Source organism: Pristis pectinata, chromosome 9 (assembly GCF_009764475.1).
Source record: "Pristis pectinata isolate sPriPec2 chromosome 9, sPriPec2.1.pri, whole genome shotgun sequence".
In the NCBI taxonomy this organism is placed as follows: Eukaryota; Metazoa; Chordata; class Chondrichthyes; order Rhinopristiformes; family Pristidae; genus Pristis; species Pristis pectinata.
Genome location: NC_067413.1, coordinates 80,053,169 through 80,080,787, shown reverse-complemented (window position 1 = coordinate 80,080,787; position 27,619 = coordinate 80,053,169). Strand labels below are relative to the sequence as shown.

Here is a 27,619-nt window from a genome sequence, read left to right as displayed (position 1 = left end):
TAGCACCTTCTTGAGCTTGGGTATACAGAGCATGTTAGTAAGGAGCATCTCAGCAATCAGAAAAGGTCTGAGCATTATGATTCTAACTCTGCTTAAGCATGGTGGTCGCACCTCACAGCACTGATGGAAAAAGGAAGAGTAAAAAGGAAGTGCAATCAAGAAAGGCTGGACAAACTTAGTTTTTTTTTCTCTGGTGTGGCGGAGGCTGAGGGGTGATCTGTTGGAAGTGTATAAAATTATGAGGGGCATAGATAGAGTGGACAAGCAAATCTCTTTCCCATTACTGAGCAATCCAATACCAGAGGGCATGCATTTAAGGTGAGAGGGGATAGTTTCAGAAGAGACGCGAGGGGTAAGTTTTTTTACTCAGAGTGCTGGATGCCTGGAATGTGTTGCCTGATAGAGTGGTGGAGGCAAACTCTTTGGGGACTTTTAAGAGGGACTTGGATGGGCACATGAATGAGAGGAAAATGGAGGGATCTGGGCAATCTCTAGGTAGGATGGATTAGCTATGTCGGCACAACAATGTGGGCTGAAGGGCCTGTTCTGTGCAGTACTGTTCTATGTTTAGTAAAGCTTCATTATAGCATAAAGTGTATTTGAAATTGTAATGTTAAGTATTAGGTGTTTAGTAGAAATATATGAAATGTACCCTTTATGCCACCTGATATTATGACATGTTCTTCGTTGCTGAGCACCAGATCATCATTTTATCATGCTTACTGCAGAATGGGAAAACTTGAAATGATGGGAACCTGGGGGGAGTGGGGGGAAGGACGTAAAACAGGTGATTGGTCAGTTACAAGACCGCTTTTGGTCAGTGGGATTAATGGATGGAATGGTGGCATAGCAATTAGAGCTAGAGACAATTGCAGATGCTGTAATCTGGAGCAAAAACCACTGGAAGAACTTCGAGGGTCAAGCAGCATCTGCGGAGGCAGAAGGATGGTCAATGTTTTGGGTCGAGATGTCGACCATCCACAGCTGCTGCCTGACCTGTTCAGTTCCTCCAGCAGTATGTTTTTTTTTGCTAGCAATCAGAGCTACTGCCTCACAGATCAGTTGACCCAGGTTTGAACTTGACAGTGGTGCTGTGTGTGTGGAGTTTGCACGTTCTCTCTGTGACCGTATGGCTATTCTAGTTTCCTCCACACATCACAAAGATGTATCCGTAGGTTAACAGGTTACTGCAAATTTTCATCTAGTGTAAAGTGACAAAGAATCAAACAAGGTCAGAGGAGAGAGAATAAGTTGCAGGACAGCAGGGCAAATACGGAGAAGAGGAATGGAACTCATTGGGTCGTTATGTTGGGAGCTAGCATGGACATGATGGGCCAAACAGCCTCCTTCGGTGTTGTAATAAGATGATTGTGTTTCAATGTGATTGTTACGTTCTTACAATAGTAATGACCAACCAAACCTGACAACTAAAATGGAATTAAAAATAAAAAAAACAACTGCAGGAACTGGAAATCTGAAACAAAAACAGAAAATGCTGGAAAAACTCAGCAGCTCAGACAACATCTGTGGAGAAAGGAATAGTCAGTGTTTCGGGTCTGCAACTCTTCTTCAGAGCCGGAAAAGAGAGAGATGAAAATTAGTTTTCAATAGGAGAGGAGGTTGGGGAGGGATGTGCAGATCAAATATGATAGGATAAGTCTAAATGGCTTAATGACTGAAGTAAACAGCTTCTTGTACCCTCTTGGACTGTGTAATGTCCGGCAGGCTAGACTTAACAAGTACAATGAGAAAACCTGAGCCCATATCATAAATAAAACAGTAACTGTGGAAAGAGAAACAGTCAATGTTTCAGATGAGGGACCCTTCATCAGACTTGAGCAAGAAAAACAAGTAATTCTATGTAGCAGCGAAATGGATGAAACTAAGAGAATTTCTCTGATAGAGTTAAGACAAGTGGCAAGTGGGAGAAAATCAAGCTACCATGGTTGTATAATGTGCTGATGTGTTCTGGTATACTGGGACATGTCCAAAAGACCAGACTATACAGAGAGAGGAAAAGAAAAAAAGGATGGCAGGCAGAAATGGTTCTGAAATAGGTAGGAAGAAAGAGCATGTTATCTAAAGTGAGAGAATTTGCTATTAAGTTTGGAAAGCTACAACATGCCCAGACAGAATACGAGGTGTTATTCCTCAACCTTATGTTGGGTATCATTCTAATAGTGCAGGAGGCCTCGGACAGAGAGATCAGAATAGAAGTGGGTTGGTGAATTAATATGCAAAGCAACTGTAAGTTCAGGATCGTTACTATTGGCTGAGCAGCATGAAGCAATTACCTAAACTGCATTTGGTTCCTCCAATGTAGAGGAGACCACACTGTCAATACCAAGTGCAGTACACTACATTGGAAGAAGTGCAAGCAAATTGCTGTTTCACTTGGAAAGAATTTTTGAGTCCCTGGATAGTGGGAAGGGAAAATGGGAAGGGAAAAGTTAAAAGGACAAGTGTTTCACCTCCTGCAGTTGCGCGGGAAAATGCCAAAGAACAAAGAGTGGTAGGAGAGGATGGAAGAATGGACGCGTGAGTCAGAAAGGGGGCAAGCTCTATGAAATACTGAAAGGGAAGGGAAATGTGTGTCTAATGGTGGAATTTTGTTGGACCTAGCAGAAATGGCAAAGGATGGTCAGTTGAATGTGGAGGCTGGTGGGGTAGAAGGTGAGGTACAGAGGAACTCTGTCCTTGCTCTGTCCAAGGGAAGAAGGGGGTGAGAACAGAGATGCTAAAATGGGCACCCCAGAATTCAGTGTGTGTACCTGATGCTGTAGTGAACTTACCGGTATCTTCTTTCTCTCCTTCTTCACATTGGTCTACAGGCTTAATACATTCTGCCCTTTGTTCCACCCAATGCTCCAATGTTCTCTTCTGTGCATTGTTACGCAGAATATAGCACAGTACACCATGATTATTTTTGGAAATTGGTATACTGTATGTGGCATTACATTTAAGATGCTATGAGTTAGCGATTTAACTATTGAAATTACTAACCAGCCTGTCCAAGGTTAGGGTGGATGTGAGAGAGGGGAATTGTACTCATAAATAAACATTCTGTTTTAAAGCAGGTGGTCAGCACTTTACAGCCAGATTCCAGATACACTGACCATTTCACAACTTTAATCTGTCAATTTGCTTAAACCCTTGCACTGCTTGATGTGAAAATTCCTTCAGGAAATTGCAGTGAAGTCCTACACGTCTAAGGTGCATTTACATGCAGAGGCCGCCATGTGCGCAGCTCCTGACATTCAACACATGATGGTTGATGCTGCCAATCCCTTGTACTAGTGAAAATATCCGCATGTACCTTGAGCCCTGGAAAAGGCTTTAATCGGAGGGTGAAAGGCCTGTTCCAACAAAGTTTAATCATTTTTGTGTGAACTATCTTCAGTTACAAGTGGAGGTGATTAGACTCTGTCTAAAAGAACATAGTTCCCTTAAAAAAGTAAAATTGTAAAACACAACATGACACTGGTTTAATCTACCCTTTCTGCTCTTTGAAAATAAAGTTTTACACCAATGAGACTAAATGTTTTCAACTGTCTGATTAGTGAAGTGCTGGGAATCTGGCTGGCTGCTTACAAGTGACCTGTAGCCCTAGCACCAATTATCATCCTCTGGCATCAGTATTCAGCAGAGCATGAACTGAGAAAACTAAACAGCATATTAAATCAAAATTCAAATCAGCTTGCTACTGTATGAAGCAGGAAGAGCAACCAGTCAACCAAGGATCACTGAAAGAGATAAGAAGAGAAAATCTTGCATAGAATATGAACAACAAAAATTATTTTGCAATAGATTCGCTTGGGTGCCTCAGAGGAAGTTCAGAATACAATGTTGCAAATGTTTTGAAATTGGCAGAACGAATGATTTTTACATGGCCATGAATAACTTCCAACTTTATTTTCAAAGAGCAGAAATGAAAGATTAAACCAGTTTCATACTGTGTCTTACAATTTTATTTTTTTTAAAGGGAACTATATGCATTTACACAGAGTCTAATCACCCTCACTTGTAAATGGAGATAGTTCACACAAAAAGTGATTAAACTTTGCTGGAGCAGGCCTTCACCCTCCTGTTAAAGCCTTTTCCAGAGCTCAAGGTACACGCAGATATTTGCAATGTAAAAGTGAGCTCAAATTTTAATCTTAGCAGACATTAGGTGACAGTTAAGAAATACCTCTTACATTTATAACGTAACATTTGACTTTATGAAAATTGATGCTGAATCTTTCTGGCTGTGGTCAACATTTTTGAGGGGAATTCACAAGCCATTCAGACTGTCAGTCCTAGACTTACAGAGATCCACTGCAAGCCTTGGACTTAATGACAGGTACCACCCCATTCTTCATTAAACCCCATTGCTGGACTCCACGTGACAAACTGCCCTTCCAATCCTATGTCTAGTCAGATCTGACAAGGGAACGGAGACCCCATTCATTTTAATGGAGATTAGTTGCAACTTTAAACTAAACCTGCCTAAATAATTTAAAATAATTACTCTGAAGAGATGAAGATGCTGAGGCCCTGACTGTGGAACCCCAATCAGAAAGAAGAATGCACAAACTCAGGAGTAATTTAAATTTGTAAAATGAAGTTCAACTAAGGGGAGATGGTGAAACAATAACCTAAAACTAATAGGTTATTCACTTAGGACAGGCAATCACGTAGACCGAAATAGTAAGGATGGAGTTGTGCAATTTTCCCAACTGTGTTCTGAGCAGAGACGTCACCCTGTGGCAATACACATCAGAACACCGAGCTTATATTGCACACAATTTATTATACAATCAACAAAAGCACACAGCTTCTGCACACATTGCTGATTTGCAAGGCTCCTTGCTGGAACTGTGAACTTCAATAATTAATATTAAAATGTGAAGGAAAATCTTTGGATATTAATTAAGAATACCACAGAAAACACAACACATTTTACTTTTCTGGTACAATTACTCTGATGGGTACTTCAGTCCTTTTGCTGAAGATCATTCTAATATCTTAGAACAAACGACAGTACAGCACGGGAACAGGCCCTTCAGCCCACTATGTCTGCACCAACCATGATGCTGATCTAAACTAACTCCATCTGCTTCTAAAAAAAACTTGCCTCACAAATTTCCTTTAAAATTTCCCCCTCTCACTTTAAACCTATGCCATCTAATATTTAACATTTCCTTTATATACTTCTATCACGTCACCCTTTAGTCTCTGATACTCCAAAGAAAACAATCTAAGTTTGTCCAACCTCTCGTTATAATCAATACTTTCCAATCCGGGTCATTAATACTCTCCAAATCCATTCCTCTTCTTCACCCCTCCAACGCTGCTACATCCTTCCTGTAATGTGGGAACCAAAATCCTAATGTGACCTAACCAAAGATTTATACAGCTGCCATATGACTTCCCTATCTTTATATTCAGTGCAGGATGAAGGCAAGCATGCCCATATGCCTTCTTTACCACCATATGCACTTGTGTTGCCACATTCAGGGAGCTATGGACTTGCACCCCAAGATCGCTCTTTACATCAATACTCCTAAAGGTCCTGTCATTTACTGTATTCTTATATTTACCTTCCAAAGTGCAACACTGCACACTTGCCTGGATTAAACTCCATCTGGCATTTCTCCTCCCAAATTTCCAACTGACATATATCCTGCTGTATTCTTTGACAACCTTCCTGGCCATCCACAACTCCACCAATTTCCATGTCATCTGCAAACTTACTAGTCAGGTCACCTACATTTTCATCCAAATTACTAACATATATTACAAACAACAGAGGTACCTGCACTGATCCTTGTAGAACACCACTAGTCACAGACCTCCAATTAAAAAACACCACTCTACTTCTACCCTCTTGTCTTCTATGAGCAAACCAACTTTGGATCCAATTTACAACTCATTGTGGATCCCATGTGACTTAATCTTGTGTCCTGATTACGATGAAGAACCTTGTCAAAGACTTTACTAAAGTCCACGTAGACAACGTCCACCGCCCTGCCCTCATCAATCATCTTTGTCACTTCTTCAAAACACTTCAACAAATGTGTGATACAGGACCTCCCCCACACAAAGCCATGCTGACTGTCCCTAAAAGTCCATGCTTTTCCAAATAGGAGTAAATCCTAACCCTAAGAATTTTCTCCAATAAGTTTTCTCCAATAATTTTTCTATTACTAATGTAAGGCTCACCGGCCTATAATTTCCTGGTTCGTCCCTGTTTCCTTTCTTAAACAAAGGAACGACATTGGGTATTCTCCATTCTTCTAGCACCTTGCCTGTGGCTACAATGGGTCAAGGTCCCAGCAATCACCTCCCTTGCTTCCCTCAGTATCCTGGGATAGATCTTATCAAGACCTGGAGACTTATCCAGCTTAATGCTCTTCAAGATATCCAAACCCCCTCCTTCTTAATATCAACATGTCCTAGAACATTAACACACCCTTCCCCAATCTCACCATCATCCATGCCCTTCTCCTTGGTAAATACTGGTGCAAAGGACCTCACCCACTTCCTCTGGCTCCATTCATAAATTCCCTGCTTTGTTCTTGAGTAGACCTGCCCTTTCCCTAGCTACCCTCTTGCTCCAAATATATACGTATAAAATGCCTTGGGATTCTCCTTTACCCTACTTGGCAAGGACATTTCATGTTCCCTTTCAGCCTTCCTAATTTCTTGTTTAAGTTCTTTCTTAAATTAAACAAGATAATGTAATTTAATCAGTTTTAATAATCAGGATGGATAGTGAAATATTATCAGTAACTAAATATTCAGCCAAAACATACTCTGCCTGCCCAGGCAACAATACTCTCTTCATGGGTCAACTTGTCTCTGCTTTCCACAATTCAGCATTGCAGTGTGCAAGGCAGAAAGGAGCTGGAAGTCTGATGTCAGTGCATCTGATATTTAGCTCTATTATTGCTCTCAGTTCTTAAGAACAGGGGTGGAGTCAGCCAGATCCAGGCACACATCACTTCACGTCCAGCACCTCAGCCTCTACAGGCTCAGGGCCTCAGAATCTGCTGCCTGAAGTTGAATTGCTCTTCATGACCCATTCTGTGTCATGGAACAGCAACAATATGTGGGCCTTGATGTTGATTGGAACTGCAGATCCACAAATGGGGCACAGCATCAGGCTGAATTAATTGCAATCCAGTCTATGATAGTTGATTTATGATATGTGAGATTGGACAGGTTATATTGATTTAATGACTTGTGAACACAAATGGTGAATGGATTGTATAGAAATCTACCCACCGCTAAATTGGAAACTGGAGTGAACATTTAATATATTTTAGATAAGACATCTTTATTAGTCACATGTACATCAAAGCACACAGTAAAATGCATCTTTTGCGTAGAATGTTCTGGGGGGCAGCCCGCAAGCATCGCCATGCTTCCGGTGCCAACATTATATTACATTATATTATATGGCAGAAGTGCAAGATATCATGGGAATACTGTAATTGTATTGAGCTGAGTTATAAATTCATGATGAAAAGATAACGGTAAGAACCAAGTAGACAAAGAAAATAAGGTCAACTGGTAACTTGGTGTACAATAGCAAATTAACAAACAAGCCTAGTTTCAGATTACAGATGAGAAATGTACATCATAGAGAATGTGGTCAAACAGGGGAATGAGAACTGCTGAGCATATTCTTACTAAACACACCAAACAAGATGCACGTGAATTTTAACAAATGGTATTCTGAGGATGGTATTATTCCATTTTCCACATATTTAGTTGAGGCAGTGCAAGGAATTAGAAACAACCACTGGGTAGTTAATTCCTTTGCTGAGATCAATGGTTTGGATTGAAGTGCTTTACAACAGCTGACTGAGGAGATCAATAATGTGAAAACATATTTAACAGTCAATTTTAGTTAAAAACTCAGCAAGAGTTTTCCTAACATTGTCATAGCATAATTATTTTGTATTGTTGATACCTCACTAAGTTATTCTGATGCATGAAATATTTATTCATGAAGTATCTTCCTAAAAACAATGATAAAATATCCACAAAGATATTTTCCCCTAACTAACAATTGAAAATTAGCTGCAAAAGACTCAGACAAGGGTATCTCAGGAAGAGAGCCTTGAAGCTTAGACACAAAAAGCTTATAGAGATGGGGAGAAGCAAGATTGCTAGTAACAAAGATATTATAGCAAGTGAGATGACAAGGTCATGGCATTCATCTACAGGAATATTGTGCTTGAATAAGAACAAAAGCAAATAGAAATTTAAAAAGATGAGTGAGCATTCATTGGTTAAAGTTATAAGAAGAAACACATCAGTCTTTTTGCTTAGCCATTAATTGAGGCTAATTAAAAAACGGTCTTCGTTTGATTATGATAAACAGATTTTAATATGTACCTTGGGATACTTATTAAAATCTGTTTTTCATAAACAAATGAAGACCATTTTTTAATTAGCCTCAATTAATGACTAAGCAAAAAGCCTGATATGTACCTTTGGATACTTAATTAATCAAGCCACAGTTGAAGTATAGTCTATTACTTTAACCATGCCAACAAAATATATTCGAGAAGGAAGCTAGGAGGATCTTGAACATGATGAGGATTCACAGAAATCATATTTTGTGGACAAAATACATCAAAGTGAACGAGGCTATTTTGGATGTCATTTTGAGAAAAAGTTAAATGATAATCTCAATCTTTTTCCAAGGAGATTCCTTGTGTTGATGTCAAGGAGGTGGTGGTGGTGAGTCTCTTGAAGAACATTAAGGTGAATAAGTCCCAAAGGATGGGATCTATCCCAAGTTATTGAGGGAGGCAAGAGAGGAGATTGCTGGGGCCTTTACCGAGATCTTTGCATCCTCTTTAGCCACAAGCAAGGTCTCAGAGGACTGGAGAATGGCCAATGCCATTCCTTTGTTTAAGAAGAGCAATAAGGATAATCTTGCAAATTGTAAGCTGCTGAGCCTTACATCAGTGGGAGGGAAATTACTGGAGAAAATTCTTAAGGATAGGATTGCCTCACATTTGGAAAAGCATGGACCTATCAAGGATAGTCAGCTTGGCTTAGTGCAGGGCAGGTCATGGCTTACAAACCTAATTGAGTTTTTAGAGAGGTGACAAAGATGATTGATAAGTGTAGGGCAATGGATGTTGCATACATGGACTTTAGTAAAGCATTTGACATGGTCCCTCATGGTAGGCTGATCCAGAAGATTAAGGCACATGGACCCACGGTGATTTGTTGAATTAGATTCAAAATTTGCTTGCCATAGAAGACAAAGGGTAGTGGTGGAGGGATGTTATTTTGACTGGAAGTTTGTGACCAGTGGTGTTCTGCAGGGATCAGTGCTGGGACCTCTTTTATTTGCATATATAAATGTTTTGGATAAAAATGTAAGTGGGCTGATTAGTAAGTTTGCAGATGACACCAAAATTGACAGAGTTGTGGATAGTGAGGAAGGGTATCAAAGGATACAGGATATATGTCATTCGGCAATATGGGCAGAGAAATGGCAGATGGAATTTGATCCAGACAAGTGTGAAGTGTTGCACTTTGGGAGGTCAAATATAAGAGGAAAGTATACAGTAAATGGCAGGACCCTTAGGAGCAGTGATGTACAGAGGGATCTTGGGGTGCAGGTCTGTAGCTCCCTGAAAGCGGCAACAAGTGGATGGAGTAGTACAGAAGAAACATGGCATGCTTGCATTCATTAGTATAAAAGTAGGGAGGTCATGTTGCAGCCGTATAAAACTTTGGTTAGGCCACATTTGGTGTACTGTGTGCAATTCTGATTGCTGCATTACAAGAAAGATAAGGAGGCTTTGGAGAAGATGCATAAGAGATTCATCAGGATGTTGCCTGGATTAGAGAGTATTAGTTATAACAAGAGGTTGGATAAACTTAGATTGTTTTTTCTGGAACATCAGAGGCTGAGGAGCGACCTCATTGAAGTATATAAAATTATGAGAGGCATAGATATAGTAAAATCGTCAGTGTCTTTTTCCCAGGGTGGAAATGTCAAATACCAGAGGGAATAACTTTAAAGTGAGAGGGGGAAAGTTTAAAGGAGATTTAAGAGGCAAGTTTTTATTTTACACAGAGTGGTAGGTGCCTGGAATGTGCTGCCAGGAAAAGTGATGGAAGCAGATACGCTGGCAATGTTTAAGAGGCATTTAGACCAAGCACATGAACAGGCAAGAATGGAGGGATATAGACCATGTGTAGGCAGATGGGATTAGATCAATTTGGCATAATGGTAGGCACAGATATAGTGTGCCACAGGGCTGTTCTTGTGCTGTACTGTTCTATGTTCTACATCTTGATCTTGTATGCATTCCATGAATTCATCTTCTACCCTATTACAACAAATTTTTTCATCCAGTTTCTCTGTAGGTTAACTTCCCCCATGATTGCTATATAATCCCTTTACATGCTTCTCTAATTTCCTGATTTATGCCATTCCCAATACTACAACCACTATTTTCTGGCCTATAAATAACTTCCACCAATATTTTCTGCCCTTTGCTGTGTCTTAGCTGGATGCAAATTTATTCTGGTTCTATATCATGATCTGCCAAGCCAAGATCATTTCTCACCACTCCACTCACCTCTTTTAGGCAAGAGTGACAATAATAGATTCATACAGCACAGAAACCGGCCCTTCTTCCCAGAGTCCACGCCAACCATCAAACACCCATTTACACTAATCTTTCACCAATCCCATTTTATTCTCCCCTCATTCCCATCAACTTGCCCCCAGATTCTACCACTTACCTACATGTTAGAAGTGACTTACAGTAACCAATTAACCTATCAACCTGCAAGTGTCTGGGATGTGGGAGAAAACTAGAGCACCCTGAGGAAAACCATGCATTCACAGGTAGAACATACTGTTAGGGATTATTTTGGAGTTATGAAATTATGGATGGCATGATTATTGATTAATTAAAATGAGAACCAGTCTTTATGAAATAAAACCTGTTTACAATTTAACTTAGGCTATTGAAACCAATCACTGGCTGTGGGACATTGTGATTCTGTACCATCGAAACTACTCAGGGAAAGGCAATAGATGAATGTTCATGTTAATTGGTGCTCATTGAAAACTTCAGGATGAGATCAGGGAAGGCATTAAGTGGCCATCTCCTGTATTAACACATGGTTAAAGGCATATACCTGCCACTTAATGCACAGTTCAGGACAGGTCTGTTTTGTCACTTAATATTCTGGCTAGTTGTATATTTAGGGAGCAATCCCGCAACACTGTAACAAAAGAGGTATATTTTGGGTGTCTGGGAGTTTGTGCTTTGAAGTTTTCAGACCAGCCACCACTATTGAATATTCAAAGGGGTTCTACTAGTTGGGATGTGTTGGGATTGGCAGAAATATGTAACTCTGCCAAGTTACTTGACTACATTCAAAATGTTAAAGTCAAGTAGGTGATTATAGCCATTGGAACAATAGTTAATCGTTCAGTGTTGTCTTTGTGTTTAAAAAGTGTAAAATATTATATGAGGAGAAGAGAACTAAATTGTCTCCAGAAGATCTGCTGTGTTGAATAAAATCTCTTATATCTGCCAGTTACAGCTTCTGTGTGGCTCAGTTTAGTCAGTCACAACACACACAAACTTCACAAAGGTCAGGATTGAACTCAGGTCGCTAGAGCTGTGAAGCACAGCAGCTCGACTTGTGATGTCACTGATAATCTGAGAGAATTCAATTCTGAGTTTGAAAGTGATGTGGTTCAATGCAAAACTGTGATCCTAAATCTAAACAAAAGAAACTATGATGGTGTGAGAGGAGTGTTGGTTGTGGTTGACTGGGAGAATACTGTGGAAGGCAATGGTTGAAATTTGGAAAAAAATTGCGAAAGTTGCAAGAAAATTCCTGTAATGCACAAGAACCCAACAAAAAAAGGAATTCACCCAGTGGCTGACAATCGAAACTAAAGACAGTGTTAAATGCAAGGGAGAGGCTTGTAAAGTTGCCAGAAATACCAGGAGGCCTGTGGTTTGGGAGCATTTTAGCAAAAGAGGACCAAGAAATCGATGAAAAAATACAAGACAATATCTGAGAGTAGACTGTTAGGAAAAATTGCAATAAACGGGAAGAGCTTTCGTTTTATAAGTAAAAAGAAAATGACCAGAGGGCAAGTTGAGCCTCTTACAGACAAGAGACAGGAAATTTTATAATGGGGAATAATAGCTGAGGAATTAAACAATTACTTTACATATGTCTTCAAAGTAGAAGATACTTAAAACCAGCCAAATATACAAAAGAATTGAGCGTCTAGTGAGAAAGAGGTACCAAAGGAACAAAGTATTAGTCATAAAATAGTAAGAGAGAAATTGGTGAGCTTGAAAGCTGATATGAAAGGAAAATCGTGTTTGATTAATCCACCAGAATTCTCTGATGATGTGCCTAGAAAGCTAGATGAAGGGATATCAGTGGATGCAGTGTATTTGTACTTTCATAGGGTGTTCCATAAGGTCCCATTGAGGAGGATGATCAACAAGGTCAGAGTACATGAAAGGGAGCTAATATACTGACATGAATTGTGAATTGGTTAATGGACTGAAAGCATAGAGTGGAAATAAATGAATCACACTTGGGTTGGCTGTGGAGCATTGCAGAGATCTGTGCTGGGACCCTACCTTTTCACAATCTGTATCAACAATTTGGTTGAAGGGAGCAAAGTCATATTTCCACGTTTGCTGAACTTGGTGGAATTCTGTGTATGGAAGAGGATTTAAAGATGCTCCCAGGGGCCATAGATAAACTGACTACATGGGCAAAAACAGGACAAGTGCAATACAATCTAGAAAAATGTGGGTTTCCCTACTTTGGTGCTCATAGCAGAAAAGTGGAGTACGTGTTAACTAGTGAGTGATTGGCTGGTATCAATGTTCAAAGACACATATGTCCATGTGGACAAGGCCAACATACAGGTGCAGCAAGCGATTAAGATGGAAAATGTTACATTAGTCTTTATTACCAGAGGAGTTGAATACATCATTAAGGAAGGCATTAAAATTATACGGGGCCTTGGTGGAAGCACACCTGGAGCAATGTGTGAGGTTTTATTTCCTTACCCAACAAAGAATGTACTTTCCATAGAGGGAGTGCAATGAAGATTCACTAGACTGGCTTCAGAGAGGATAGGTTTGGTGTATGAGGAGAGATTGTATTCTCTAGAGTCCAGATGTACAACAAGATTCTCAAAGGGCTTGACAGGCTAGATGTAGGGAAAATGTCTCCTATGTCTAAGGGCACCGTTTCAAAATAAGGGGTAGCCATTAAGGACTGAGGTAAGGAAAAATTTCTTTGTCAGAAGTTGGTGAACGTTTAGAACTTTCTACCCCTGAAAGCTGTGGAGACTTGCTCAACCATCGTTTTTACACTTTTGGACTTTAGGGAATTGAAGATTACAGAGAAAGTGCTGGAAAATGGCACTGAGGCAGAAGATCAGCTGTGACCCAAATAAATGGTGGAGCAGACTCAAAGGACCCATTCCTGCTCCCATTTCATATGTTCTTACATTCTGCAAGCTAGAGTCAGCTATTTATGTATGTTTCTGTGAAATCTCTTGTGATATTATTTTTAATGTTGAAAGTTAGTTGCACTTGGAAAATGCTCGAGAAATATTAGGGTTGACGATCAATGTTTCTCTAAAGAGAAACAAGCAGCATCATAAAATACTCCAGTTCCTCCAGTATCATAGAGTTTTTCTTCAAGCAGCATGTCACGTCTGGGAAATGTACAGGAATTGTTGGGAAGGCAGCTGAACAGATGGATATTGTCTTTTTCTGGACAAAATAATTTAGGAAGGCTGTGGGTTCATCTTCAATGGGTACAACATGAAATGATTTTACAATCAGAAAATATAATTTAGAAAAGTTGGGTTTTGTCTCATAGGAGCAGAGAAGTCTGAAAGATTTGATATGTTCACTTCTTTATCTGACACTTCCATAGTCTAATTTGCCACACTGCTTCTCTGACATACATACAGTACTGAACAAGTAGACATTTCCTTCAACAAGTTAACATGATGCCCACAGTTAATGTCTTTCATCCTTTCTTTTCAATAGCCATAGCTATTTGACCCAGAGACGTACTTCACACCACATATCTATATGACTTAGTCTTGTCAATTTCTGCCTCAATAACATCGTCTGCCTCCCATCCCACTTCACCTCATCTTCTGCTGAAAACCTTCCTCTTTGTTACCACCAGATTTCACAGTTCCAATGCACCCTTTATAGGCCTCCTTTGTTCCACTCACTGAAGTGTCAAAAATTCCACTCAATGCCTGTTATAAGAAGATAAGAAATTAAAGCAGTTACGTCTTGCAACTCCTTCACACCTGCTCCATCAATCAGATCATTGTTTTTCATGTGGTTCCACTTTCCTGCTGGAACTCCTTACCCTCTTATTCCCTTAGTGCCCAAAATCCTACCCATCTAGGCCACGACTGAGCATTTGAAGCAGAGAACTCCAAGGATTTACAATGCTCTGTGTAAAGAAGTTTCTTCTCATCCCAGTCCTAAATGAATGACTTAAATCCTGAGACTACATACCTTAGTTCTTATTCACCAGCTTGTGGAAACAGCCTTCTGGCACCCACCCCATTAAACCCTATCAGAATTTTGTAGGGCTCAATTAGATCACATCTCATTCATCTAAACTCCAGTGATTATTGGCCATTCTTAATCAATCTCTCTTCATGGACAATCCCACTATTCTCGGAACTACCTGGACAATCTATGTGGCATTAACTCCAATTGCATCCTTCTTTAGGTACAATAGCTTATGCAAAGTCTCACTAAAGTCATAAGCAATATCAACAAGACTTACTTTTTTTTTTAGTAATCCAACATCCTTGCAACAAAGATCAACCTAACATTTGTCTTCTTAATTGCTTACTGGATTTGCACACTGATTTTTTGCATCTCATGAACCAGTGCAACAACATCTCTCTGTACACAACCATGTACTAATTTCTGACCATTTCATAAGTGTTTGGTTTTACTATTCTTCCTTCCAAAGTGCTTAAATTTTCCCATGTTATATTTCATGAGCCACTTTTTGTCCACTTGCTCAATTTGCCTGTGTTCTTTTACAGATTTTTTTCATACACCCCACAGCTCACTCTCCCATCTAGCATTGCCATGTTTGCTGGCCTATGCCGGCTCCCAATTAAGCAATGCTTCAATGTTTCAGTCTTCACCTCCCTCTAGCCTACCCCTCCCTATCTCTGCTATCTCTTTCCATCCTAATATCATCAGAGATCTATGTACTGCTTCAAAACTAACAGCATACAAACAAGTAAGAGCGCTATAATATGTGCACCATCTGTGCTGACTACAGAGGACCCTGATAATGTTCTCAGACGTGTGGGATAACACTCAGGGGCTGTACTGCTGATGACACCTCATAACTTAAAGAATCAAATTGAAAAGGAGACCTACAATGAACTTTTGAGAGATTAAGTTAAACCAAAATGTCAAAACACCCAGAACTAAAGATTAGCATACTTCAGTCTTCGGAGCTGTTTCGTGTCTGTTTCACTGTGGTACCTGAAATTACTATTGCTGTGATATCTGGCAATACTGGACAACAGAAATATTGGCCTGGATATTTGTTTCAACTGTCAGGAAGCTCAGTATTCCTGGACATGCACATATTATTCCTGAAGTTCCTGCGAGATGCTTCTTTCCTAGTTGTGCTCAAACACTGGATTCCTCCTGGAGTCCAGCAACAGGACATCAAATTCCATCAGTTCCCCAGTAGTTATGCCAGGAAATCTGCCTGCCAGAAAATCTGGCACAGGTTCAGCATCTGCATTCATTTCAAAAAATGGAGTATTAACTAGGGAAGGAGTGTTTCAAGATTCTTTTGATTTTTTTGTTGAATTAGTTGAGTTAACAGAAATATATTTAATTGTTTCCACATTTCCCAGTGTTTAATATTTTTCATTGTTTTGAGTAATATTCAAAAGTAGATATGCTGTAATTAACATTAATTATTTTTGAATGCCTGAAAGCTTTGACATCTGGTTAAATTTGGGAGCATGCCTTAACTGGCTGTCAAGGCATTTCTATGAGTGGAGTTTGTTCATGTCACGCCATGTGATGTTATTCAAAACCAGAAAGGCCCACCACATTGGAGTTGATTTCATTCAGAAAGTTGCCACTAGAAAAAATCTGTGGACCTTGTGGGTAATGGACTGGCAAGCTGCCAGGAAAGGTTGGGCCAATAACTTAACAGATGAGTTTTGAGGAAGGAACTAGATGGCTAGGCATCTTATTGCAGTGAATTGCTTATGTGGAGGTAAAATTTTCTTGCTTAAAATTAAACCTGAAAAATTAGATGCAGCTTAAAAGTTGCTCCAAAAGGAAAGAATAATCATGTCCATATTTGAGAAGCAAAGACAGTGACTTTACAAGTGATAGTACTTTGGCAGTAAGGATACAGAACCAGTGCTACAATACCTGGCACACCTCGAGCAGATGTTGAGCGTAACTTTGGCTTGAGGTTCTGCAGAGTACAGGCTTCGACCTTGGCTAAACCTGCTACCAGAAGGCACGTGATCAGTAATGCCCTCCATCCTTAAATCATCCAGGTCCTCTGAAATTTCAAGAGAATTTAACAAACGATTTGTTTAAACATTAAATAAATAAAAATGCAACAATTAGGAAGCAAGTGATTTGGAAAATATAGTTATTAACTAGTTTCATTGTACTATTTACAAATGTAATTGCCAACTTTTATAATGATGACTATATTCAGAATCACATCTCGAAACTTAAGAAATTTTACTTCATGGCCATCACTGGAAGCTACACTTTCCTTTAGAGATATGAATTCTTTATAGCAGAGAATTTATGAGAACACTGGAGGTTAAATTCAGCAATATTACATCTTTTTTAGGAGTATAAAATTGACAGAATGGTTAATGTAGCAGTTGAACAGCCAGCACCTAATTATGGCATGATTTGAAATACTGTTAATTACCTTGATCACATATTTCAGTATTTACACAGGACAGACATTACATATGGGTTAAATCAGGGGCTTAATGCTCAATACAAATCTCCTTGTGGAAAATTAGATGGTAATGAGCAGAGCAGAGTTTGAGTCAGCTCCTCTCAGTTTCTTCAGTGGTTTCTGTGGTCAATAAAAGACAGGTATTTTCCATGTAGCCAGGGAAAGCAGATTACTTTTCCATGGATCCACAGCACTACTTATTCCCATTACCCTCCCCTTCACCCCCAATATTGTCAGTCCACTCTGCCCAACTAACACCACCAGTACCACCATCACAATAACATAGCTTAAACACATCTTCAGAAAAAGGGGAAAACTTCATGTGAAGAAGATATCACAGGCATGGGTGGGGAGGGTGCAGTTTGGGGGGGCACTACAAAAATTGATACCGAGAATTATTTTTTGAGGTGCATACTATTTGCTACAATCAATTACTAACTAATTATATTTTTCCTTACCAAATCTGATAACCAAGTTTGCAGAATCTCTTTTGAATCCCTTCACTGTCCTGCCCAATGGTCACCTAATCATCAAATATCGTAACAAGACTTAAATAACCTACTTTAGATCTATTCAAAAAAAAATTAAAATAATGCAAAGTTATTAAGAACATATTGTCCTGGACTTTGTCGTCAGCAAAGAAGGGACAATGCTCACTGCTAGCCTCAATATAGTTACTCAAAAGGAATTATTGGCCAGGGCATTGTCAGTTTTCCCCAAATCAATCTGATTTGTATTCTTATAATGAAGATTGGGTTGTCTGTGGCATTCAAGAACAGTAATGCTATAAAGCAGGCCGAGCACACTTATAAAATAAGGTTTTCAGAATCAGAGTTTGTTCAGTTGTATGTTCTAAAAATTCCCCAACTCTCATTCAGCAAAGCTGAACAATTTCAATGATAGCCTTCACAGTGAGAATAACACGTGCAGAAAAGTTGTTCATATTAATTACAGATTCTGCATTTACTGCATCTGCAAATATCACAATGGGGCACCTAGTGGAGGACCGATTGCATGTTAGAAATTGCTGTTAATAATGATCTGCAGATACGAGTTCAAATCCCATCATGGTAGCTGAGGAATCTAAACTTCAGTTAATTAAATGGATCTGGAATTAAAATAGAGTATCAGTAGTGGCAGCTGTGAAACTACTGGAATGCTGTAATAACACATATGGTGCTTTAATGCCTTTTAGTTACCATACCAATGTGCGACTCCAGATCCACACCAAATATGATTTATTTTCTGAAATGGCCAAGTGAGCTCTTGAGGGGAACTAGGATTTTGCTTGACGGTGATACCCAATTCCCAAAAAAGAATTTAAAAAAGCCAGGTCAGAATTTTTAAATGTTCACCTACTCAATAAAAGGTGTGCTCCTGCAGAGTTCAATCAGTAGCAGGTAAGAATCATTACATCTTGCACTCCTGAAAAAATACTTATTTTGTTTTTGGATAACTTGAAATTAACTATCATATAACATGCAACACAGACCACCAGCACAAGGAAGTATTTTGGAACCATCTTGGGATGCACACTATTGTGTGACTGTGAAGTTTTCTTCAACACTTAAGTGCAGAATTAAATTTTCTGAAACAAAATGTAATATTTAAGGGACTTATGTAATTAAAATACTACACACAGTGAATGTCATCAATTGAGTTGTTAATTCAGAAAACTATTAAAGTAGTCTCAATGCTAACCTGGAAAATCTCCAGTCTGAACCCAAAAGTCATTCGAAAACCTAACAGGAAGTTAAGATTTGCCAAAAAAAATTAACAACTTGGACTACCGTCAGACAGCAGGATCATTAATTAAATGTGTGAAGAGTAAATTAAATTTTGAAGATTTTGCTGAAGAAGCCAAAGTCAGTGTGTAAGCAAACATTACAGAGTGTCGCCTTGCTTCCCTCTACTGGCAGAATATCTCATAATTAGTGTTATGGTCACATTTTGTCTAAGAATTGGTCTGCTATCAAATAAGTGGAATGAAACAAACATGCACATTCATAGAACTAGACAATTTGACCAAGTGGGTGGTTAAAATAGTCAATCTTGTGAAACAGTTCATGGAGTCATGGCTGATAGCTGCGCAGAGCAGTAGGGTATGGTTCAAATCCAACTACGACCATGCACATCATGATGCACTATGAGTGTGCTTTCTTTCAATCAAGCATTGAATCAAGGGTTGCCTGTCTTGCTCAGGCAAATATAACAGATTCCATGATGTTATATAAAAAAAACAAGGTTGCTTTTCCATGTTGTAACAAATGATTATTTCTCAGCCAACACCACTTAAAACAAGATGCACTGATCATTTATCTACTCCACTTGTGGAATCCTGCTGTGCAAATTTCTGTCATATTTGGTTGTATTACACCAAGTGCCTGCACTGAAGTCAATCATTGGATGTGAGGATATAACAAGGCCCTCGATGATTGAAGCTTCTTTTGATTGCTAGTGAGAAAGTTCAGTGTTACTTCCATTATGATACCATACATATAATCCAGAGAGTTTTTTCAGTTACTTATATTGTCCAAATATGAAAAGGAACCAACATCTTTATGTAAAAAACCTCAACTTTATTTTCAAACTTCTCTGCTTATAGCCTCATTTGGAAGTTCAACCCACTGAGATATCTGCTGCCCTCTAATTCTGGCCTCCTTGGGATCCATGACTTTATTTACTTCACCAGTGGCATCCATGTTTTTAGCTGCCTGACCCCCAAACTCTGGAATTCTCTTTCTAAACTTCTAAGCATTTCCATTTCTCTTTCCTCCTTTAAACCCCTCTCCTTTACCCACATCTTTATGGTCATCTGTTCTAATATATTCTTATGTGGCTTAATGTCAGACATTTGTCAGACATTCTATGAAGCTTTTTTGAATGTTTTACTATGTTAGGGATGCTAAATAAATGCAAGCCTCTATAGTTAACACACTAATATTTTTGACCATTTTATGATAGAGGAAAATACTTGTAGCTACTTCTTTGCTATAATTTGGTAAACTGGTTAGCCTATTTACATAATTCCAAGAAAACATGTTGCAGTTGGAAATTGGGTTAAACTGGAGTACAACAATTTCACACATTTCTTGGTACCTTAATGCCCTTTGAGAAATTTGTCTCCACATTTCTCAATTGGATTTTTGTTCTCCCTCGGACTTTTATTTTGCTTTAAAACCCCCAAATGATGTCGACAGCATTCAATGCACAAAATTCATCTACAGTGAGATACTCAGCCTCACTGATGTAAAAAAAATGACATTTCTTATTTACTCACAGAACAAAGTTTTACTAAACCCCATTTCCCGCTAAAACCATACTAGATAAAGAGCCACATGACATGCCACATTTGTGATATATGCTATATCCCCTCCCCCTACCCTGACCTCTCCTCCTGCTCCCCCTCTTGTTCCCTCCCCTACATCCACCTCCTATCCTACATCTCTCTCTTCACCCCTTTACCACTCCCAACCCCTCACACCCCTTTCCTCTTACCAGCCCAGCCTCCCCAACCCCCCTTTCCCCTACTCTTCCTCTTCTTTCCCCAACTCTAACCCCTGCCGTGTCTTTACCATACGCCCTGACCTCCCCCTCTCTGAGGCTGATCGTCTGTTCTCAGCAAAGGCCTCACCTTCGTACCTCTATGCCTCCACCTCAAAATGAATATTGAATTCTCCCACTTTAAGTAATCCCCACCCCACTTCCCCATAACCTCCCCCCACCAAGCTTCTCTTCTTCCCTTTCTAGCTGATCTCCTTTTTCTACCTTTTTTTCCCTTTCTCTCCTTACCTTTGACCCATCCCCTGGTGGATCTGCTCTCCCCTCCTCCCCTGCACCTGCCTATCACTATCTTTTACCTGCATCTACCCATCACCATCTTGTGCCCACCCTGTCTCCCTTCTTTTGTCCACCTATCACCGCTCTGCTTTTTCCTCATATATATTGGGCTTCCCCTTTTCCTATCTTCAGTCCTGAAAAAGGGTCCTGATCTGAAACGTTAACTGCCTGCTTTTCTCCACGGATGCCACCTGGCCTGCCGAGTTCCTCCAGCATCATCGTGTTTTTCACCTATATTCATTGTCCTCACAAACACTGGGAATTTCCTACAAGTCTCAAATGTAGCCTCTCATATATGCTAGAAGTGCTTTTCCTGTAGAGGTCAGAATCTTATTTTCATGCCTCAGGATCATTCCAGGCTCCTGCCACGGATCTCTGCCACATCTCACAGTTTACTGCTCACTCCACTGCTGCATTAGACATCACCATAACTTTGTATTCATAAAGAGAAACTGCTTCCTTTCCTTCAGTCTACAGGTGCAAGCAGAGCAAGTACAGGGATTTGCCTGCAGTGCAGGCTTCCAGCAAGTATAGGAATTCATAAACTGCACTCATCTCAATTTACTCCTTCCACTGGCAACCTCTAGCTAGAAGCTACTAGCTGTAGATCTAGGGATTTTCCAAAGCCCCCTTGCATAGAGAACATACTTCCTGGGGAAACATCAGCCTGTCCAGACCCCTCCCTCACCCAGGAGCACTCTTTCATACCCCTTTGTATCACTGCAGCATCCATTCATTAAGTAGCATCATTGCTTGTAACATGAAGGGTTAAAATCTGACGGTGCCAATCTGAACTTCCGCAATTGAGGATTAGCATGTTTATGGTAGCTTGTTAAGAAACACTGTTAGATTGACCTCAATACTCCCATAATGCCATGAAAATGTAGCAGAGCAACTTCTGGGGCAATATGTTCCCAAATCCAGATGGGATGCATTTGTATTGTGGTTAATGGTTGGCACTTATGATGTATGTTAATAATTATTTTAACAACATTATTAATGTACTTTGTTCAATTGTGCATAATTTCAAAATTTGCAAAGAACAACAAACATGAAAGTGTAGTAATTAATGTGGAAGATTAATTAATAAACATGCGAGGACACAGATTGGCGGAATGGATGGGAGCACTAAAGATAAGATTCATGCAGAAAAGTTTAAGCTTGTAGCCGAATGCGACGCGTTCCCGAAAGGAAAACTCGGAGACGTTGTGGCTGAATCGGAGCGCACTTTACTGTGTGAAGCAAAACGCGCACATGCACAAAGATACCCGAGAGCCTCTCCGGCAGAGGTGATGTCAGGATCCTGCTGGAAGGCCCGCCCCGCGGTCAGCGCGTGATGTGCTGCTGCGTGTCCGCCCATGGCCACCGATGGCGGTTCGAGTCCCGAAAGTACGGGCCGCTACACCACCACCACCACCACCCCCACCCCCCCCACCCCCAGAAGCGTCAATCGGGGGCATAGGACCCCCAGTCTGTGTGTCCCTCTTGGGTGGCCTGCCCTGTCGGCGCGGTGAGGGTACCTTCACCGGCTATTCAATGTCCAAATACGCCGATTTGAGGCGGTCCACCGTAAAAGTTTCTTCCCGGCTACCCACCTCCACGACATACGTAGATCCATTGTGTCGGAGCACCCTGAAGAGTCCCTCGTACGGCCTCTGCAGCGGTGACTTGTGCATGCCCCTACGGATGAAAACGTACTCACAGTCCCGGAGGTCCTTAGGGATAAAGGACGGTGTAGTGCCATGTCTGGAGGCGGAACCGGTGCCAGGGTCCCTACCTTATCCCGTAGCCTCGTCAGCATTTCCGCAGGCGTCCCTACTGGACCTTGGGCCTCTGGCAAGAACTCACCTGGGACCGTCAGGGGAGTGCCGTAGACTAACTCCGCTGAGAAGGTGCCCAGGTCCTCCTTGGGGGCCATGCAGATGCCCATTAAAAACCCAGGGGAGCTCGTCTGTCCAGTTGGGCCCCCTGAGGCGCGCCATCAGGGCTGATTTGAGATGCCTGTGGAACCGCTCTACCAAACCGTTGGACTGGGGATGGTACGCCGTGGTGTGATGTAACCGGGTGCCCAAGAGCTGTGCCAGTGCTATCCACAGGCCTGACGTGAACTGTGCCCCTCTGTCGGAGATGATGTCCACTGGGAGTCCGAACCTGGAGATCCAATTTCTGATGAGCGTCCTGGCGCAGGATTTGGTGGACATGTCTGTCAGTGGCATGGCTTCCAGCCATCTGGTGAACCTATCGACCATGGTAAAGATATACCTGGTGCCCTGGGAGATGGGCAGGGGGCCGATGATGTCCACATGGATGTGCTGACACCTCCCGAGCGTCAGCTGGAACTGCTGGAGGGGGGCCTTCACATGCCGCTGGACTTCGGCAGTCTGGCAGTGTATGCAGGTCCTGGCCCAGTGTCCGACCTGCTTGCACAAACTGTGCCAAACGAATTTGTCCGCTGCCAATTTGATAGACGCCCGGATGGACGGGTGGCCCAGGCTATGTAGTGTGTCGAAAACCCGTCACCTCCATGCTGCTGGTACCACAGGCCAGTGTCTGCCGGTAAATGTGTCAAACAGGAGCCGAACCGCAGTTGGGCTAACGGGAACGTCCTCCAACTGGAGTCCCGAAATGGCGGTGCGGTAGGCCGGGATCTCTGTGTCCGCCTGTTGCACCTGTGCCAGCGCTGTGTAGTCAACCCCTGGGGATGAGGTGGTCACTGAGTGGATGTGGGGGCGGGACAGCGTGTCAGCAACCACGTTGTTCTTCCCTGCGATGTGGCGGACATCCATGGTGAACTTGAAATAAAGGAGAGGTGCCTCTGCTGCCAAGCCGACCATGGGTCCGATACTTTTGCAAGGGCGAAGGTGAGGGGCTTGTGGTCTATATATACAGTGAAATCCTTTCCTTCAAGGAAATACCAAAAGTGCCGGATAGCCAGGTAGAGCTCTAGCAACTCCCTGTTGAAAGCGCTGTACTTAACCTCCGGTGGTCGCAGGTGCCAGCTGAAAAAGGCGAGCGGTCGCCACTGGCCCTCGACGAGCTGCTCCAGGACTCTGCTGACCGCCGTGTCGGAAGCATCAACTGTGAGCGCCATGGGCACATCGGTTCTTGGGTGTACCAGGAGGGTCGCTTTTGCCAACGCTTCTTTGGTCCGCTCGAAAGCCTCCGTGGACTCCGCGTCCCATGCCACCTCTTTGGCTTTACCAGCCATCAGACCGAACAAAGACCTCATGATGCGCACCGCCGCCGGCACGAACCGATGATAGAAATTTACCATCCCCACAAATTCTTGCAGGCCCTTGACTGTGCTGGGTCTGGGGAACTGGCGGATGGCCTGGACTTTGTTTGGCGGCACCATGCTGGCTGACCCTGTGGCCCAAGAAGTCGATTTCCGTCAGCCCGAATTGGCACTTCGCCGGGTTGATTGCCAGTCTGTGGTCGCTCAGGCGCTGGCAGAGTTGGCGCAAATGTGCCACGTGCTCTTGGCGTGACTTGCTGGCCACCAGGATATCATCTAGGTAGATGAAGACGAAATCCAGGCCTCGCCCTACCGAGTCCATAAGCCTCTGGAAAGTCTGGGCGGCGTTCTTGAGGCCGAAAGGCATCCTTAAGAATTCAAACAACCCGAAGGGGGTGATGGGGGCTGTCTCGGGCACATCGTCGGGGTGTACAGGGATCTGATGGTACCCCCGGACCAGGTCGATTTTCAAAAAGATGGCCGCCCCGTGCAGGTTTGCCATGAAATCTTGGATGTGAGGCACCGGGTATCAGTCAGTGGTTGTGGTGTCATTGAGTCTCCTGTAGTACCCGCAGGGTCTCCGCCCTCCTGTGGACTTGGGTACTATGTGTAGCGGAGAGGCCCACTGGCTGTCCGAGCGATGGATGATCCCCATCTCCTCCATCTTCAGAAACTCCTCCTTAGCGAGGTGGAGCTTGTCGGGTGGGAGCCTACGGGCTCAGGTGTGCAGCGGTCGTCCCTGTGTGGAAACGTGGTGTTGCACGCTGTGCTTGGGACCAGTAGTGGAGAACCGCGAGGTGATGATGGAGGGGAAATCCGCCAGCACCCTGGTGAACTCATCGCCCAAAAGTGTGACTGAGTCCAGGTGGAGGGCCGGGAAGTGGGCTTCTCCGAGCTGGAAGGTCTGGATGGTCTCGGCGTGGACCAAACACCGGCCCTTCAGATCAACCAGGAGGCGGTTGGACCGTAGGAAATCCGCCCCTAGTAACGGCCGCGATACTGCTGCTACCATGAAGGTCCAGGTGAAGGAGCTGGGTTCGAAACACAGCGGGATGGTACGCGTGCCGTATGTTCGGATGGTGGTGCCGTTTGCAGCAGTGAGGTCGGGGCCTGGGGCTGTATTACGGGTGTCCATGTTGGAGGGGGGAAGAACGCTGATTTCGGCCCCGGTGTCCACCAGGAAACATTGCCCGGAGTGTCGGTCCCAGAGGAATGGGATGCTGTCTCAATGGCCAGCCGTCGAAGCCACTAGCGACGGCTGGCCCCGGCGTTTCCCGGGAAGGCACATGGTGGGCGACAGTAGAATGCGTTTGACCCCCATCTCTGATGGTAAAAGCACCATCGGTCCGAACTTCCATCCTTGTCCTCTGCAGGTCTCGGTGGCTTCGGTTTTGGGGTTTTGGCCTTGGGCTGCGCAGTCGTGGTTAGGTAGATGGAAGCCGCTCCCCGCTGCTTACTCTGCCACAGAATGTCCGCACTAGCTGCAAGTCTGCACAGGTCACTGAAATCCTCACTGGCGAGGAGGCGGCAAATGTCGTCCGGCAGTTACTCGAGGAACAACTGCTCGAATAAAAGGCATGGCTTATGGCCATCCATGAGCGCCAGCATGTCGTTCATCAGCTCAGATGGCTTGCGGTCACCCAGGCCATCCATGTGCAGAAGCCGCACGGCTCGTTCGCGGCGGGAGAGTCCGAAAGTACGGATTAGGAGCACCTTCATGCTAGCGTACCTGTCCTCCGTTGGTGGTTGGTGCAAGAAGTCGATGATCCAGCCTGCCATGTCATGGTTGAGCGCGCTGACCACGTAGTGATACCACGTGGCGTCGACTGTAATGCCTCTGATGCTGAACTGGGCCTCAGCCTGCTCAAACCAGACGTAGGGCTGAGCGGCCCAGAAAGTCGGGAGCTTGAGCGAGACTGCATTGTGCGAGTCGTTGGAATTCATGTCACGGGTTCTAGATGCCGTCTGGAAGCGTCAGGGTCACTAAACGTAGCCGAACGCGACGAGTTCCTGAAAGGAAAACTCGGAGACACTGTGGCTGAATCGGAGCACACTTTACCGTGTGAAGCAAAACACGCGCGCACAAAGATACCCAAGAGCCTCTCTGGTGGACGTGACGTCAGGATCCCGCCGGAAGGCCCGCCCTGCGATTAGCTCGCAACGCGTGGCCGCTGACGGCGGTTTGAGTCCCGTAAGTACGGGCCGCTACAAGCTGATATATTTTGGCAGATGGCTTGTATTGTCTCTTATTGTAAGTTGCACAATTTTAAAAGGGTGCAATAATGGAGCTGGGGTTATCTGAGAACAAATCTTTGAATGTAGCAGGAAAGGTTGGTAAGATATTAAGCAATCCATTTTTGTCTGGAAAATCAATTACAGAAGATTTTTTTAGCCTTCTCTAATGAGGGCAGCATGGTAGTGCAGGGGCTAGCACTGCTGCCTCATAGCTCCAGGGAGTCAGATTTAATCCTCATCTAACATGCTGTCTGTGTGCTGCACACTCTCTCTTTGATTATCTGGGTGTCCTCTGTTGGCTCCAATTTCCTCCCACATCCCAAGGACAATAAATTGATTGCTCCCCGTGTGGGTGGAAGGTAGGAATAACAGGGGAGAAGCTGAATGGCATGTGAGAGAGAACAGATTACTGGGAAATTGATGGGCCTGGTCTGAGAGCTAGCATAGATTTGATGGGCTGAATGGCCTTTGTCTTGAGAAAAAATGAAATATAAAGATTGGTTTGTTTGTGCAGTAAAACACAATGATAGCCAATTCTATGACCTTTTGATAATAAATTTGTATTGATGAAAGAGCCTTCTCTTCCATCCACAACAAATTCAGCATCTGGGGCATTTTTTTCATATATTTTAACTGATTTTAGATTATTGTGCATAATTAACAGATTAGAGATCTGATTGCACAGTAGTTATTTCAGGACCATGCAATCCAACTTTAATTCAACCTGGAGGAGATTTTGCTCATGATCACAAAACTGGAACAGCTATTTCCAGTCATAATATTCATCACCCTATCTGACCTTTCCCTGGAATCAGGTGTATACTTAATAATATCAATATTCAAGCAATACCCACTTTTACCTCCAGCAACATAAATTTAAGCTAAATCCTTCAATGATCATAGCACAGTCTCAGTATAACTGGGAACAAATTGTGTTAGTTTCTTGCCTTTCTCATCTCGTTAAAGGAACATTCTGCTGAGCAAAGGTCATCTCACAGAGGACTTTCATAACTGATAACTGCCAGCCTAAATAACAATGCTAGGGATTGGAATCTGGTGGCACAACTACTCAGACACTTTTCAAAGTCCACAGAGTTTGCTGCAACAAACAGTAAGCGATTTATTTTCCAGCACTTAGCTGCTGAGATACACATTTAATGGTGTCTCAGAAGTGACACTTCGGCAGTCCTCCACTACTGGTGGCATCAATATGGGCATGACTGGCCACACAGGAAGGGTTGGGTACTTCGGGTCAGATGGCACAAAGGG

General features: G+C 42.6%; 1 protein-coding gene across 1 annotated transcript in view; it reads right to left on the bottom strand.

Annotated features, from left to right (window-relative positions):
* c9h8orf34 (chromosome 9 C8orf34 homolog) overlaps positions 1 to 27,619 on the bottom strand; it is a 274,725-nt gene that overhangs the window by 75,000 nt on the left and 172,106 nt on the right. Inside the window, exon 8 of the mRNA XM_052023371.1 lies at positions 16,485 to 16,620. Coding sequence (XP_051879331.1) covers positions 16,485 to 16,620 — 136 coding nt within the window. The remainder of the gene's footprint in view (positions 1 to 16,484; positions 16,621 to 27,619) is intronic.